An 18,067-nucleotide genomic window follows, 5' to 3' on the forward strand; every position below is an offset into this window, starting at 1 on the left:
ATCTTTAAAAAACTGCTCATTCATGCTGACAAAGATATAAGAGTATCAACTGCATAACTTTGCATGAACAAATCTCTCCAAATCTTTGTCAGAGATAACTTTTAGCACAATTTCTTTTTGAAGAATGTTTTTCCCTTCATTTTAAAAATAAACTCAATGAGGGTCAAATTTCAGGCTTCTACAAATAAAAAACAGGCATAGCATCTTCTAAATATGTTCACTCAATCCTATTCTACCATCCTAACGTAGGCCTCCACCATTACCCACCCACATGGTAGTGCACTCACTGATCACTTCTGCTGAAGTGTCTACTCCCCTCAGCAAGTTTTTCTAAATAATAACTCACAAAACTTAAAAAGAGCACTAGTTGTTCCCAGGGTTTTAAAACAAATTAAGACAGCAATCAAGCTCAAATTCTAACATAATATGGTCAACATGTTTTGAGTGACTTGAGATGGGCATTTAATGACAACTTGGGACCTCACTTTTCCTGTGTTTGAACATTGCCCTCCTCCCTTTTTTTTTCTCACAATGCTGAGGATTGAACCAGGGCCTCATGCATGCTAGGTAAGCATTCGAACTGAGCTATACCCAGACATAATTTGGTTTTTTTTCTTTGTGGCATTGGGGAATGAACACAAGGCCTTACACATGCAAGGCAAATGCTTTACCACTGAGCTACATTTCCAGCTCCTATGTTTGAAAACTGGGAGAGAGTTTCACATAAAGTCAAACTTTCCTACTAGGACAATATCTAAGCTAAAATTAATAATCTTTCTGACCACATTGGAGAACAGGCTCCCTTGAGAGCTGCAAAGAGCTAAACATCCCAGGACAGCACATTATATCTTTGGCAGAACAGGCACCCTCCTTAGAAACCTGACTCCACTAAGAACGTTTGCCCACAGACACTCAATAGTCATAGTACTCAGACACTTAATTCTTGCTGCCTAAAGATATAATGACACACAAAAGTCAAAAACAAATGGGAAGGGACTGGGGCTATAGCTCAGTGGCAGAGACTTGCCTATCATGTGTGAGGCACTGGGTTCAAACCCTAGCACTGCATAAAAATAAACAAAAAAAGGCCTTCTATCCATCTACAAGTATAAAAAAAATTTTTTTAAACTAGGAAGAGGCTACATCTAATTTTTGGAACCTGAATTCTTTCTACTAGTTTGTACTGTTGAAACACATTCTTAATATTCTAAAAATTAAACATCATGTTACTAATACACCAAAAATAGCTCCTATGATATGAAAATTTATTTTGCACATGGTATACTATGTATATATTAAAAAGTATACTTCCCAGAAACAGAAAATCAGTATTAAGTCCAAAAGGCACACATACCCAAGAAAATAATCTGTATCATTCATCCACTGGTTTATAAACTGTACAGTGATAGGTCCAGGATTGTGAGGCAACTGAATTCGCTCTAAAGTATGTAGCAGCAAATCAGGGTTATAGTACAAGGCAGCAATTGCGACTTGAAGACACATGGTACGGAGCTCACTAGTTTTGACCCCTCGAGTTAATCTCTCCAAAACAAGTTGAACAAAGAGGGGAATGCACTAGGGAACAAAAAGAAAATAAAAGTCAACCATACACAGAGCAACCAAATAACTTACAGAAAGTTATTTGCTGGTAAAGAGTACTACCTATAACTAAGTCTTAATGACAATAAAATGTTTGCTTATTTAAATTACTTTTAGATATTCACAAGATTTATAAGCTCATAAAACCCACAGAAATTAAATAGGCAAACAATAGTCCTTCAGCAGTGCCAGGAAATCCTCTTTCTTAAGTACACACTAAAGTTCATGAAAGACTGTCCAGTAAGAGTGCACAAATGGTGGCAATAACCCATGCATGGACTCAGCTAGATAAAATGATGAAGGTAGAATTTTTCTTTGACGAATCAAATTGCAAATAAATGATTAGGACTAAAGAGTATGATACTCCCAGTATGTCTCTTGAAAAAATTTATTGCATGAAAGATGAAAAAGAAGCGGTGAACAAGCTGGGTGCAGTTGCGCACACCTGTAATCCCAGCACCTCAGGAGGCTTAGGCAGGAGGACGGAAAGTTCAAAGTTAGCCTCAGCAACTTAGTGAGGCTCAAAGCAACTCAGTGAGACCCTGTCTCTAAATAAAATACAAATAGGCCAGTTGTTTATAGAGCCCCTGGGTTCAATCCTCAGTACCAAAAGTGGTGAACTCCATACATTAAAATAAAAATCATCTGATTCTAATTCTAACTCTATATTTATTTCTTACTTAGACATAGATATTCCTGGTCCTAATGTAATAGCACAACACATATGATTAGAAGTATATTAAAAATTATTACCATGGTCAAATAATTAGTTGAGGATCAATGAAACCACAATGGAACTAAGTCTGAAGCTCTTTTTGAGAGGTTTTAAAAGAAAAGTTTCATTTTAACTAATATTTACTAATACATACAAAGCCACTAGGAATACAAAGAAATCTTTAAGTTTTAAAACTAGTAACACTAAAATACATAAGGACAAAACTGATTATGGAGACAGGTTGCACAAGTTATATGAATCCACAAATAAAGCACCATACAACTGCAAGAGGAGCGCAGAAGAACTGCGGGTACCACTGTGGAGAGAGATGCAGGACATGCTGCCAAGTAAAGAAAGATGGAAGAAAAACAGGGACAATATACTGCTGCGTATCTAAGAGGCAAGGAAAGAATGAATTTAAAGTGTCGGGGGTGGGATGGAGAATTGGAGTAAAGGTAAAAGGATCAGGGATGGAGGCTAGACTTCTCTGAATATATCTTGTTTTATAAATTAGACTTTAGAACTGTGTATATGTTCTATATTAATTTGTTTTTAAAAAGCAACCCCTAAAAATTAAGACAAATTGAAGTAAATTAAAAAACCAAATAGGAATCATTTTAATGACTTTAAAATTTAATGATTTGACTACATTTTGACTACATATATTTATATTTATATATTCCTAGAGTATGGACATCCCTTAGGTGAAAAGAGCTACCAAAAAATCTTGAACTGTAATATTAATCACATGTTGATGATAATATTGATATAATTATTCTGAGACTATTGTATCATTAGTGGAATAAAGCACATGAGTAATTATGATGACAACCACAATTTTTGGTGTGGGAGATAGGATCAATTTGGTTAAGTAAAAATAGCAAAGCCCTGAATTTGAATTAGAAACATCTATGTGTGTCTATGTGCAATAATGATGCACAGACTAAAAAAAGAAAAAAGTATGTTAGTTCTTCTTCATAGAAACAATGGCTAACTCAATATTGGTGACTATCTATAAATAGCACTAAGTTATATAATAATTACATATGAATGTTAATATATAACTGATGTATATCGATATACAAATATATCAATGACATACTACATCTACATACAAAGAGAGCATACACATGAATGCACAATGAATATCACTATGCCCAGCTTATAATCTTGAAATACCATTTCCCAGGGTGGGGCAATCTAGGATAGGAGACCTCTAAGATGAGCCTGGAATACTTTGTCCCACCAGATAATATGGAAACTACCAAAGACTACCAGAGTCTAGTCAAAAGGACTCATATGACAAAATTCAAGAGGTTCCCACTTGCCAAAGTGGACACATCTTTGTATATGTGGATCATATTCAAACACCTCAAGCAAATTTGAATCCGTAAGTTCATAATGATACCAATCAACATAATGAAATAAAAATAACATAATAAAACACTTCACTGGTCATCTCTAGATGTCAGGAAATAAAAGTATTATCTTGAATTATAGCAAACGAGGGGAATACTCAAACTTTCTCAGGATAATCTGATAATTTATGAGAAAACATTTCTATTTATAGAAAGAGCTCACATAATTAATGAAGAAGGAATGGTAATTAGAATATCACTTTGAACACCACCAACCTCACAAGATGAGAGACAACTGGACATACTGTGCCTGGTAGAAAGACACACCATCATTCATAACATGTTCTCAGCAAAAAGTCAAACCTGAATCTGACCCAAATTCTAAATTTAACTACCATGTAACAGGAAATTCAGAGGAGCAGAATGCCAAGGTGATGTGTTCCTTAGCTACTGTTAATGCACTGTCTGCTCACAACCATTAGACAGAGTCTGGATTCCTCAGCTTTCTAATATAAAATTCTCAAATACTAACTTCCTGGATCCTTCTACAACCCAGATTTAGGAGTAGAAAACTACTATACCACATTACAGATTCTTGCTTACTGACTTTAAATGAATCTATACAGATAAAAATGATCCTCTTATTCAACTCTTCATTACCTACCACACTGCTCCAAACTGAAATTTTCATTTTTTCCACTTTTTACAATTCTTCCTAATTTACTGATAGACAAAGCCAAGATAGGCCAGGAGTATACAGAGAAAGTCAAGGAAGGAAACGGCCAAGAACAACTCTCCTAGGGACAAGGCAAATCTCAAAAGAACCTGAAAACTAAAAATCAGTCACTACAAATGCTTAAAGAATAAAGGAGGATTGGGAGATAGATGAGTCTAGAGTGCTTGCCTGGCAAAGTGAAGACCCTTGGTTCCATCTCCAGCACTGTGAAGGAAGAAGATGAGGAAATCATTCTTAAAGAAAGCTTTGATTACAAAACCTCAAATATAAAATACAATAAAAACAAACATTATTAAAAAAAAGAAGTGAATGAAAATTCTGAACGTAAATAGTATGAACAAAATGAAAATTTCACTAAAGAAGCTCAACACTAGGTTCGAAATGGAAGAAGAGAGAATTAGCACACTTAAAGACAGCAATAAAGATCATGAAATCCAAAGATCGGAAGAAAAAAGGGAAGAAAAATGTCCACAGCCTCAAGGAAATGTGGAACGTAAGTAAGCACCCTAGCATATGTGTAACAGGAGTACCAGAAAGGAGAGGAGAGAAAGGGGAGAAAAATACAGATACAACAGGTGAAAATTTCCCAAGTCTGACAAAAATAATCTGCACATGTAAGAAGCTCACAAATTTCAATTAGGATAAAGGCAAAGAGAGCCACACACATCCATGTCGTATCACTGATACCAAAACCAGACCAAGATTTGTCAAGGATAGAAAACCTTAGACCAATATCCCTGATGAACATAGATGCAAAACTCTGTAACAAAATACTGGCAAATCACATACAAAAATATATTAAAAAGATAGTGCACCATGATCAAGTAGGGTTTATCCAAGGGATGCAAGGTTGGTTCAACATCTGGAAATCAATAAATGTAATTCATCATCTCAACAGATTTAAAGTTAAGAATCATATGATTATTTAAGATGCTGAGAAAGCCTTTGATAAAATACAGCACCGCTTCATGCTTAAAACACTAGATAAAATAGGGATAGTAGGAACATACCTCCACATTGTAAAGGATATCTATGCTAATAAGTCCACAGTCAACATCATTCTTAATGGAGAAAAACCGAACGCATTCCCTCTAAAAAGTGGAACAAGACAGGGATGTCCTCTTTCACCACTTCTATTCAACATCATCCTTGAAACACTAGTCAGTACAATTAGACAGACCAAAGAAATTAAAGGGATACAAACAGGAAAAGAAGAACTCAAGTTGTCACTATTTGCCAAAGACATGATTCTATATTTAGAGGATCCAAAAAACCACTAGAAAACTTCTAGAACTCATAAATGAATTCAGCAAAGTAACAGGATATAAAATCAATACGTGTAAATCTAATGCATTTCTATACAGAAGTGATGAATCCTCTGAAAGAGAAATTAGAAAAACCACTCCATTCACAATAGTCTCAAAAAATAAGATACTTGGGAATCAATCTAGAAAAAGAGGTGAAAGACCTCTACAATGAAAACTACAGAACACTAAAAAAAATTGAAGAAAACCTTAGAAGATGGAAAGATCTCCCATGTTCTTGGATAGACAGAATTAATATTGTCAAAATGGCCATTCTACAAAGGTGGTATACAGAGTCAATGCAATTCCAACTAAAATCCCAATGACATTCCTCATAGAAATAGAGAAATCAATCATGAACATCATCTGGAAGACTAAGAGACCTTGAATAGCCAAAATAATCCTGAACAGGAAAACTGAAGCAAGAGTTATCACAATACCAGACATTAAACTATACTACAGAGCAATAGTAACAAAAACAGCATGGTATTGGCACCAAAATAGACATGCAGACCAATGGTACAGAATAGAAGACAGAGACCAACCCACATAAATATAGTCACCTCATACTAGACAAAGGAGCCAAAAACATACAATGGAGAAAAGATAGCCTGTTCAACAAATGGTGCTGGCAAAACTGGAAATCCATATGCAGTAAAATGAAATTTCACACCCTGTACAAAACTCAACTCAAAATGGATCAAGTAGCAAGAGCGAAGCAGGGGGTATTGCAATACCAGATCTTCAACTCTACTACAAAGCAATAGTAACAAAAACGGCATGGTATTGGTACCAAAATAGACAGGTAGATCAATGGTACAGAATAGAGGACATGGACACAAACCCAAATAAATACAATTTTCTCATACTAGACAAAGGTTCCAACAATATGCAATGGAGAAAAGATAGCCTCTTCAACAAATGGTGCTGGGAAAACTGGAAAACCATATGCAATAGAATGAAATTAAACCCCTATCTCTCACCCTACACAAAACTCAACTCAAAATGGATCAAGGACCTCGGAATCAGACCAGAGACCCTGCATCTTATAGAAGAAAAAGTAGGTCCAAATCTTCAACTTGTTGGCTCAGGATCAGATTTCCTTAACAGGACTCCCATAGCACAAGAAATAAAAGCAAGAATCAACAACTGGGATAGATTCAAACTTAAAAGCTTTCTCTCAGCAAAGGAAACTATCAGAAACGTGAAGAGAGAGCCTACAGAGTGGGAGAATATCTTTGCCAACCATACCTCAGATAGAGCGCTAATTTCCAGAATCTATAAAGAACTCAAAAAACTCTACACGAAGAATACAAATAATCCAATCAACAAATGGGCTAAGGAAATGAACAGACACTTCACAGAAGAAGATGTACAAGTAATCAACAGATATATGAAAAAATGTTCAACATCCCTAGTAATAAGGGAAATGCAAATCAAAACTCACCCCAATTAGAATGGCGATTATCAAGAATACAAGCAACAATAGGTGTTGGCGAGGATGTGGTGAAAAAGGAACACTCATACATTGCTGGTGGGGTTGCAAATTAGTGCAGCCACTCTGGAAAGCAGTGTGGAGATTCCTCAGAAAGCTTGGAATGGAAACACCATTTGACCCAGCTATCCCACTCCTTGGCCTATACCCAAAGGACTTAAAATCAGCATACTACAGAGATACAGCCACATCAATGTTCATTGCTGCTCAATTCACCATAGCCAGAGTGTGGAACCAACCTAGATGCCCTTCAGTTGATGAATGGATAAAGAAACTGTGGCATATTTATACAATGGAATATTACTCCGCAATGAAGAATGATAAAATTATGGCATTTGTAGGCAAATGGTCGAAATTGGAGAATATCATGCTAAGTGAGATAAGCCAATCTCAAAAAACTAAAGGACGAATGATCTCGCTGATAAGCGGATGAGGACATATAATGGGGGGTGGGAGGGGCTAGCATTAGGTTTAGGGTTAGGTTTAGAGTTAGGCTAAGGAGAGCGGCAAGAATGAAGGAAAGAAGGACTGTATAGAGGGAAAAGAGGGGTGGGAGGGGTGGGGGGAGGGGAAAAATAAAATAAACATCATTAACCTATGTAAATGTAAAAAAATAAAAAAAATAAAAAATATTAAAAAAAAAAAAAAATGGATCAAGGACATAGGAATTAGACCAGAGACCCTACATCTAATAGAAGACAAAGTAGGCCCAGATCTTCATCATGTTGGCTTAGGATCAGACTTCCTCAACAAGATTCCCAAAGCACAAGAAATCAAAGCAAGAATCAATAAATGGGATGGACTCAAACTAAAAAGCTTTTTCTCAGCATAGGACACAATCAAGAATGTGAAGAGAGAGCCCATAGAGTGGGAGAAAATCTTTTCCACACACTCTTCAGACAGAGTACTAATCTCCAGAGTTTATAAAGAACTTACAAAACTTCACACCAAAAATACAAAGGACCCAATCAATAAATGGGCCAAGGAACTGGAGAGACACTTTCAGAGGAAGATATACAGGTGATCAACAAATAGATGAAAAAGTGCTCATCATATCTAGTAATTAGAGAAATGCAAATTAAAACAACTCTAAGATTTCATCTTACTCCAATTAGAATGGCTATTATCAAGAACACAAGCAATATGAATGTGGAGAAAAAGACACACTTTTACATTGCTGGTGGAGTTGCAAATTGGTGCAGCCACTCTGGAAAGCAGTGTGGAGAATCCTCAGAAAACTTGGAATGGACTCACCTTTTGACCCAGTTATCCCACTCCTCAGTTTATACCCAAAGGACTTAAAATTAACATATTACAGTAATGCAACCACATTAATGTTTTTAGCAGCTCAAGTCACAATAGCTAGATTGTGGAACCAACGTACATGCCCTTCAACAGATGAATGTATAAAGAAACTGTGGTATATATACACACCAGAATATTATTCAGTCATAAAGAAAAATAACATTATGGCATTTACAAATAAATGGATGGAATTGGAGAATATCCTGCTAAGTGAAATAAGCCAAACTCAAAAAAAAAAACCAAAGGTCGAATGTTTTCCCTGATAAGTGGATGATGATATATATAATGGGGGTGGGGGAGTGAGAGAAGAAAGGAGTAACTTTAGAAGGAAATGAGAGGGAGGGGGGTATGAAAATGGTGAATGAGACAGACATCACTACCCAATGTACATGTACGATTACATGAATGGTGTGAATCTACATTGTGTACAACCACAGAAATGAAATGATGTACCCCATTTGTGTACAATGAATCAAAATGCAGTAACAAATTAAAAAACAATTTTAAAAATATAAAAAAATTTAAAGAAAAAAATGAAAAAAGAAAAAAGTAAAGACATTAAGATGTGACATTAGAAAATATTTATTTAATTCAAAATAAAAGTAGTAAAGGATTAAATAATGGGAACAAAAACACATGAGATACAAAAAACTAAAATAGACTAAATCCACATGTAACAATAACAATATTGAATGTGACTGAATTATAAAATCACAAAGTAGAGGATGTCAGATTGGATTTAAAAACAAGATTCAACTATAAACTATACAGAAAACACTTTAAATTCAAAAGATACAGTAGGCTGAAAGCAAAACTATAGGAAAAAATATATCAGGAACACAACTATAAAAAAGATAATAATATTAGAGACATTAAAACAAAGTACTAGAAATCAGATTTTGACAGATAAACATTAATCCCTCAGAAATATAAAACCATTATAAATATACACAAAAACCTAACAGCAGAGCAAAAAAAAAAAAAAATACAAAGCAAAAATGAACAGAAATTAAAAGAGAAGTGGATGACTCAACAATAGTAAATGGGACTTAAATACTTCACTTTCTATAATGGTTAGAACAAGTAGGCAGATCATCAAGCATATACAGGACTTAACACTATAAACCAACTAGACCTAACGAACATCTATGGAACACAACAGAATATACATTATTCTCAAGTGCACATCGACCATTCTCTAAGACAGACTATAAGGGAAGTATAAAACAACCCCCAACATCTTAAAAAGGAGTGAAATGACACAAAATGTGTTCTCCACTCACAAAGGAGTCAAACAGAAATTTATGAAAATACACAAACACATAAAAACTAAACAACACACTCCTAAATAATTGGTGGGTCCAGAATAAATAACCAGGGAAACTAGAAAACATTTTGAGATGAATGAAAACGAACATGTGTCAAAACGTATGAATTTTAACTAAATCAGAGCTGAGATTCTTATATTAAAAAAGATCTCAAATCAATAACCTAACCTTCTGCCTTAATACACTAGAAAAAAAAATAAACTAAATCGGCAAGCAGAAGGGGGAAAAAATAAAGATTAGAGGGGAAACCAATAAAATGGAAAACAGAAAAGCAACAAAGAATGAAACCGAAAGTTCTTTAAAAAGAAATTGAAATAAAATGAAAGAAATTGACAAAACCATCAACTAATCAAGAAAAAAGAGAGAAGACTGCTAAAATCAGGAACAAAATAAGGTCATCTCTGCCACTCTTGTAGAAAAGAAAAAAAGAATTTTACAGATCACTATAAACAACCACGTCAACAAACTATGTAACTATGATAAAGTGGCCCAATTCTAGAAAGATGCAAGCTAATGAAAGAAATTGGAATTATGAATAAATTAACAAATGAAGAGATTGTGTTAGTAAATTTAAAACTACCACTGAACTCTACCAAACATAGAATACCAATCCTTCACAAACTCTTGGTAAGAAGAGAATAGAGAACTTCCAAAATCATTCTGAGGCTAACATTACTCTCATACCAAAGACATCACAAGAAAATTCAATAGCAATCTCTCTTATGAGTATAGATACAGTTGAACATAATGCAATCCCAGTGGAAGGGAAAAAGAGAAAAAAGGGAAAAAAGAAGAAAGGAAGAGAGGGAGGAAAGGAGGGAGGTAATCAGCAAACTATGTCTTCAAATACATAAAATGAATTATACTCTATGCCCAAGTTTATACCAGGGATGTAAGTTTGATTTAACATCTCAAAATCAAAAGAATAAAGGGTTTGGGAAAACCACATTATCATCTCAATAGAAGCAGAAAAAGAATCTGACAAAAATTTAAACCCCCTTCATGATAATACTCAATAATTAGCAATAGTCAAGAACTCCTTCAACCTGATAAAGGGCATCTATGAAAAACTCACAATTAACACTAGACCTAATGGTAAAAGACAGGATGTTTTCCCTTTAAGATCAGGAACAAGAAAAGCTGTCACCTCTTGCCAAAGACATTCAACATGGGATACAAGTTTCTAGTCAAGAGAAAGAAATAAAAGGTATCCAAATTGGAAAGGTAAAACTCTATTTGTAGATGATAAGATCTTTTATACTAAAAGTCCTAAGGAATTGCTAAAACACTACTAAAACAATTTGAGTTCAGCAAAGTAATAGAAGATAAACATACAAAACACATTTTTTTTTTCTATATGCAGGCAATTAACCTGGAAATAAAATTATGAAAACAATTCTACTTATAACAGTATCAAAAAGAATAAAATAGGAATATTTTAAGAATAGAATTGTAAAGCTTATACTCTGATAACTATCAAATGTTGAAAGAACATAAATGTGAACTAATAAAAGTAAAGATATCATGTTTAGGGATTGAAATCCTAAATATTTTTTAAATGGCAATACCTCCTAAACTGACCTACAAATTCAAAACAAGGCCTATCCCAATCCCTGCTGGTTTCATTTCTGAAATTGACCAGCTCATCCTAAAATTCATATGTGGAAATTTAAGGGACCCTGAATTGTCAATGATCTTGCAAAACAATAAAGTTGGAAGATTCAAATTTCCTGATTTCAAAACTTACAACAAAGCTATAGGAATAAACACAGTGCTGTTACTAATATAAGAACAGATAAATAAGTAAATCAAAGTGATAGCCCAGAAAAATACCCTCACATTTGTGGTCAATTGATTTGACAAGGGTGCCAAGAAAATTCAATGGGGGAAAAAATAGTCTTTTCAGTAAACTGCTGAAACAACTTAATATCCACATACAAAGAATAATTTGAATCTCCTCTTGCTTCACATACAAGAATTAACTCAAAATGGAGCAAAAATAAGAAAAATAAGAAAAAAATAGGACCTAAAACTATAAAACGCTTAGAAGGAGACAGGTAAATCTTTGTGATCTTGGATTTAGCAATGCTTCTTAAATATGACACCAACCACAGGCAATAAAAGAAAAAATAAACTGGACAACATCAAAATTAAAAACGTATGTGCTTCAAAGCATACAATCAAGAAAGTGAAAAGACAACTTACAAATTGGAAGAAATTTTGTGCAAATCATATATCTTATAAGGGACTTGAATCTAGAATATATAATGAACTCCAACAATTTCACAATAAAGAAACAATGCAATTAAAAATAAGCCTAGAATCTGATTAGACATTTCTCAAAAAAGAAAAGGTATATAAAGTCAATCCACCTTGAAAAGATACTCAACATCCTTAACTCTCAGAGAAATGAAAAACAAAACTACAATGAGGGGCTAGGGTTGTAGCTCAGTGATAGAGCGCTTGCCTAGCACATGTGAGGCACTGGGTTCCATCGTTAGCACCACAAAAATAAATTTTAAAAAGGTACTGTGTCCATCTATAAAAAAAAAAAAAAAGAAAAACCACAATGAGACACCACTTAATCCTACTGGAATGGCTATAACAAAAAGACAAAACAAGTGTTGTCAAAGACATGGAGAAATGGGTAACCTCATTCACTCCTGATAGGAATCAAAAGTTTGACAAGTCCTCAAATGAGGAATGTTGAATTCCATGTGATCCGGCAATTCGATCCCTAGGAAATGAAAATATGACCACACAAAAACTTGTACACAATCATTTATATCAGCATACTCATAATAACCAAAACATGGAAATAAATGACCAACAATTGGATGGATAAAAAAAAAAGTGATATATGATATATCTACACAATGGAACATTATTTGGCAATAAAAAAAAAAGAACTGATACACTACCACATGGACTTATCTTGAGAACCTTATATTAAGTGAAAGAAGCCTATAACAAAGGACCACACACATAACGTGATTTCATTTGCATGAAGTGTTCAGAATAGGCCAATTTATACAGATGAGAAATACATTAGTGATTGGTGGGCTATGGGAAATGGGAGGCGTGCTGGAGAAAAGAAGTGACTGTCAATGAATATTGAGGGGTTCCTCTTTTGGGGTGGGGCAATGATGAAACATTCTAAAATCACGGCAATAGTTACACAATTCTGTGAATATACCGAAAATCATCGAGGTATACACTTTAAATGAGTGAAATGTATAGTATGTGAATTATATCTTAATACTACTATTATATTAAATAAGTAAAACCAAAATTACAGAACTAAAGAGAAATTCACAATTTTACTCAAATGCCTCCATATGTGTACTGATCACTGAACATCATAGTACAATAATATCAAAAATCAATCTCATTGAAAATTATAAATTTATACCTTATAAAAGAAAACAATATATATTCATAATTTTAAAATTGGTCAAGGGAAACTTTCTCCTTTTCATTTACTCATAATATCTTAATTTCTGTTTAGAATATTTTTGAGTATTTAAACAGTACACATGAAAACAAAGGGAGGCGCTAGAGAGCACAACGGTTGAGTGCTTGCATGTGGGATGCCCTGAGTTCAATGCTCAGCACTGCTTAAAAAAAAAAAAAAAAAAAAAAAAGGAACACACAAACACTAGTGCTCCAAATAAGCAGAATTTATTTACACATTTATTTCTTTCAGTATTTAATTGATAGTTCCTTAAATTATTAGACATGTTTTTGTGCACCCTTTCTCAGCTAGAATGCAAGGTACAATTTCCAAACTGCATAGCCGTTTTGTCATTAAATTTGCACCAGCAAGTACAAACTATAGGCTATCTTTTAAATTTTGCATCAAAAGAAAATGTCAATCAGGCATGTAAATTTTAAATTTGAATTTCTAAACACTTTCCAGAATTTTATTACCTGATCAATTCCCCTTCCTTTGCACTGAAGAATGATAACTTCAAGAAGTTTGGCTGCATGACATTCTGCATCTTCTCCTGCATCTCCACAAAGTACCTATAGCAATTACAATTTACCTCAGTTGTGAGTGGTATTGCATGAAATTTATAAACTCAGGCACAGGAATCATAGCTTTCCAAGTTTACTTATCAACCCAAAGAAGAAAGGTCAAAATGAAGTCCATCTATTTTCTCTAGTATCTACTCTTAATTCCTCATAAGGCATAATAATTAATTTATTTGACTGAATTAATAAAGTAAGCTATGTGCACTAATTATCCAAAGAAATGAAGATTTCCTTTTAAAGTAGCAAAGCAATGAAAATAAAATAATTGTTCAAGCAAACTACTTTTCTGTCTCTTTTACCCTTTTCTTTTTCAAAATTATAATTCAATATTGTACACTTTTCAATTTTCCCACCTGAACTTGATAATTAGAAATATTTTCCATGGATGTTATAAGCATTCATGTTACAGTAGGCCATAGTACGACAGTAGATAAATATAACAAAGTTACTGAACTGTTCCCCTATTGTCAATTCTGTATCTTTGCTATTATAATGATTCTATAATACATGTTCATACATAAAATTTGGAATATAATTTTCTTATGATACCCAGAAGAGAGGTTCCTAGAGTAGAACATGCTTATATTAAAAATTAAGACAAAAATAATGAGTCCAAACACAAAACATAAATGAACTTACTTAACCCAAAAAATAGAGAAAAATGAGAGATTTTTAAAATACAAAAAAATCACAAAGAGAAACCAAAAGCAGATTCACTGAAAAAAAGACTTAAGTAGACAACTCTTGCCAAATTTTTAAAAAGCAAAACCTAAACATATGAGAAATGTAAGACAAATACAAAAGAGAAATGAGAAATAAGAATACGGAGAACACAGGGCTGGGGATGTGACTCAGTGGTAGAGTGCTGACCTAGCACATATGAAGCACTGCACCACATAAAAATAAATAAATAAGGGCTGGGGATATAGCTCAGCTGGTAGAGTGCTTGCCTCTCATGCACAAGGCCCTGAGTTCAACCCCTAGCACCATAAAAAAATTAAATAAATAAATAACAGGTATTGTGTCCATCTACAATAAAATAAAATTTTAAAACAATACAGAAAACACTATATTTCCATATTTGAAAACTTTGACAAATTGAATAATTTCCTAGAAAAATACAATTTAAAAAAATTGAGGAAGATGACAGATGGAATAATCCTATTTAATTTCATTCCTTCCCACAAGGTCCCTAAAACAACCATTAAGAGAAAAGGTGAAGACACAGCAATAAAAATTTTGGAAGCTGGAGAACAGTGAACTGAATCATGAACAGATGGACAGCAGAGCCAAGAGTCAGGCCTATTTACATAAGTTTAAACCTCTCCCTCCAGGACAGTATACAAAATCCAGCTTCTACAATGGCTCTGGAACAAGTACATCTCTGCCACTCATTAGTTGTGCTTTTAAAAGCCACTTATCTTCTGTGTCTTACTCTTTACATCTATATAACGAGGATAATAATAGTACCTACACCTCAGAGGTTTGTATGATATGCAATGAAAAAAAAAAATCATTCCCTTTTCCCAAAATTGCATTCACGTGGAAACGTGTTTGCTTGATTGATTTGTTTTCTCAAAGGGAAAGAAACAAGATAACATCTTGTAATTTAAAAAATGGAGGCAAGGCAAGGCATGGTGGTGCACACCTGTAACTCCAGCAACTCGGGAGGCTGAGGCAGAAGGATGGCAAGTTTGAGGTCAGCCCCAGCAACTTAGTGAGGCCTGGTCTCAAAAAAATTTTAAAAGGCAGAGGGTGTAGGTTGGTGGAAGAGTGCCACTGGGGTCAATTCCCAAACCACTAAAAAAAGTAAGGGGGCTCTGGAGCTAGATTCCCTGGGGTTCAAATCTGCCTCCAACACATAGTAGCTATGTGACTTAAAAACAATTTACTAAACTTCAGTTACAGTAAAAGAAATTAAATTATGCTCTAGTTTTTTCATTTATAAAAATGTGACACCTTCCTCCTAATGTTATAAAGATTAGATATGTATATGTATAAATATGTAAAATATGTATATGTAAGTCAATATGTATAAAGTGCTTAGAAAATACCAAGTATATTAAGAGAAGTAAATATAAATTGGTATTAAAACTGAGAATATGAAATATAGTTTAACTACTTGGTAAGTATAAGGACATCAATATGAGTATCAGTTTTAGTGTATCTGCTTTAATACAGAGCAACTGAGTTATTATCAGAACATATAGAACTATTGTTTTCTACCTATTCTCTTTCTCAATTTCTATCTCTGTAACTGGAAACTGAAGACTGTCAGTGATTTTGAGTTAACCAGATGGGCTATCACAGTGCAAAACTCAGGTTTTTAAATATCACAATTTGATCCCTTCAGCTTAGATGTGAAGTTAACTGACTTCCAAAAATTTCCCAGTTTTTTTATAAGTGAACCTAAAACAGATAGACTGATTATCAGTCCAGAGCTCTTCCCAGATCCTGGTACACATCTTCTTCTGGTGAGAACAATGGACTATATACACTTGCAATTTTATTCCCTACTCCAGAGTCAAACTTTTTGGTCTCAGGCTATTTAAGCTTTCTAAAATCTGCCTGCTGGCTTTATGCAATACACTTTTAAATTTATGTATATGCCAATATTAACCTAAATGAGAAGGAAAACATTATTTAGTCATCAAAGATTCCAAGATACAACCAACACAGGTCTAAATCTAACCTATGCTAAAGATAACACAGTAGACAATATGTTTGTGCATAAAGATAAAAATAGCCATTATAGAGATTATAAATTACCTTGTACTGAGAAAAATGCTTTTTTTCTAACTACTATAATTGTTTTGGTCTGGGTTTATAGCTCAGTGGTTGTCCTATATTGTTTATGTTCAAATTACCTATACCTAGTGGTTTCCAATATATACATTCAATCAAAAGAAAAGATCAGTGCCATTCTATCACCGACAAACTGTGTGGCCAGTTTTTCTAGCACATTTCTTTGATCAAATAATAAGTTTATATTTTTGGAAAAAAAAAGGTAGAAAAGTACAGTTGACCCTCCACATCCATGAGCTCCCTATCCACAGATTCAACCAATAACAAATCAAAAATACTTTTTTAAAAAACTGCATGACTGATGTGATTCTACAATATGTACAATCAGAAAAATGAGAAATTATACTCCATTTATGTATATTTATCAGAATGTATAAATGCATTTTACTGTCATGCACAACCAATTAGAATAAAAAAATTTCAAATGCATCTGTATTGAACACATACAGACTCATCATATAATAATTATTTATACAGTATTTACATTGTATTAGGTATTATAAGTAAAGATGACTTCAAGTGTATAGGAAGTATATGCACTGATCATATGCAAATACTATGCCCTATTATTCAATAGACTTGAGCATCCATGGATTTTGGCATCCATGGGGATCATAAAATCAACTCCCCATTAATACTGAGGAACGACTATAATTATTTTAAAAATTATCAAGTAGATACTAAAGTGGTAAACATTTCAAGCACAATGCATATCATGAAACCTTCAAATTACAACAATTCCAAATTCATTTTGAAAATGCAAATTAACAAATACATGTTGATAAAAGATATAAAGAATAATGTATAAGAAACAAACTGAAATACTCAAGTATTAGGAAGAAACACTGACAATTGATTAGGACATGCTTACCTTTCTACACATTGTATAAAGTACTTCTAAATGCTTTGGATTTGATAGTAAAGTATTTGTATCTATTGTCACATAATTATGCAGGAGAGGCATCATGTCTGGGAAAAAATTCAAAACCCCAATGAGATTTGAGCAACAGGAGTACAAATAAATTTTTCCTAGTGAAACCACACTTCCATAGTGCCCAACATTACTCTTCCCTAGCAACCACAAAATGCTAGAAATGAAGGTGATACATCTGCCCTATTTGTAGACGAGGAAAATGTGAATCTGAAAGATTAAGAAGCTCACCATTTATTGTAGTGATAGTCGTGAATTTTTCTTTTTCTCCATTGCACTAATCACCATTTGACATACTATAAATTTTCTTGATTGTTCACCTGAGTACTTCCCTGTCCTCTCTCATTCCCCACCAGAATGCAAGCTTCCAAAGGTCCTCTGAAGTTCACTGCTGTATTACTGAGCTTAGAAGAGTTATGAAATATAGCTGATGTTTGGAAAATATTTATTGAATTA

General features: G+C 33.7%; 1 protein-coding gene across 3 annotated transcripts in view; it reads right to left on the minus strand.

Annotated features, from left to right (window-relative positions):
- Ipo8 (importin 8) overlaps positions 1-18,067 on the minus strand; it is a 70,752-nt gene that overhangs the window by 9,260 nt on the left and 43,425 nt on the right. For all 3 annotated transcript variants that reach the window (XR_007108218.1, XM_047548470.1, XM_047548469.1), the window contains 3 exons: positions 17,552-17,649; positions 13,771-13,866; positions 1,355-1,575 (listed from right to left, as the gene is read on the minus strand). Coding sequence is in view for 2 of the 3 variants with exons in the window: in XM_047548470.1 (XP_047404426.1) it covers positions 1,355-1,575; positions 13,771-13,866; positions 17,552-17,649 (415 nt within the window). In the remaining variant the exon portion in view is untranslated. The remainder of the gene's footprint in view (positions 1-1,354; positions 1,576-13,770; positions 13,867-17,551; positions 17,650-18,067) is intronic.

The sequence above is a fragment of the Sciurus carolinensis genome, chromosome 4, assembly GCF_902686445.1.
Source record: "Sciurus carolinensis chromosome 4, mSciCar1.2, whole genome shotgun sequence".
NCBI lineage: Eukaryota > Metazoa > Chordata > Mammalia > Rodentia > Sciuridae > Sciurus > Sciurus carolinensis.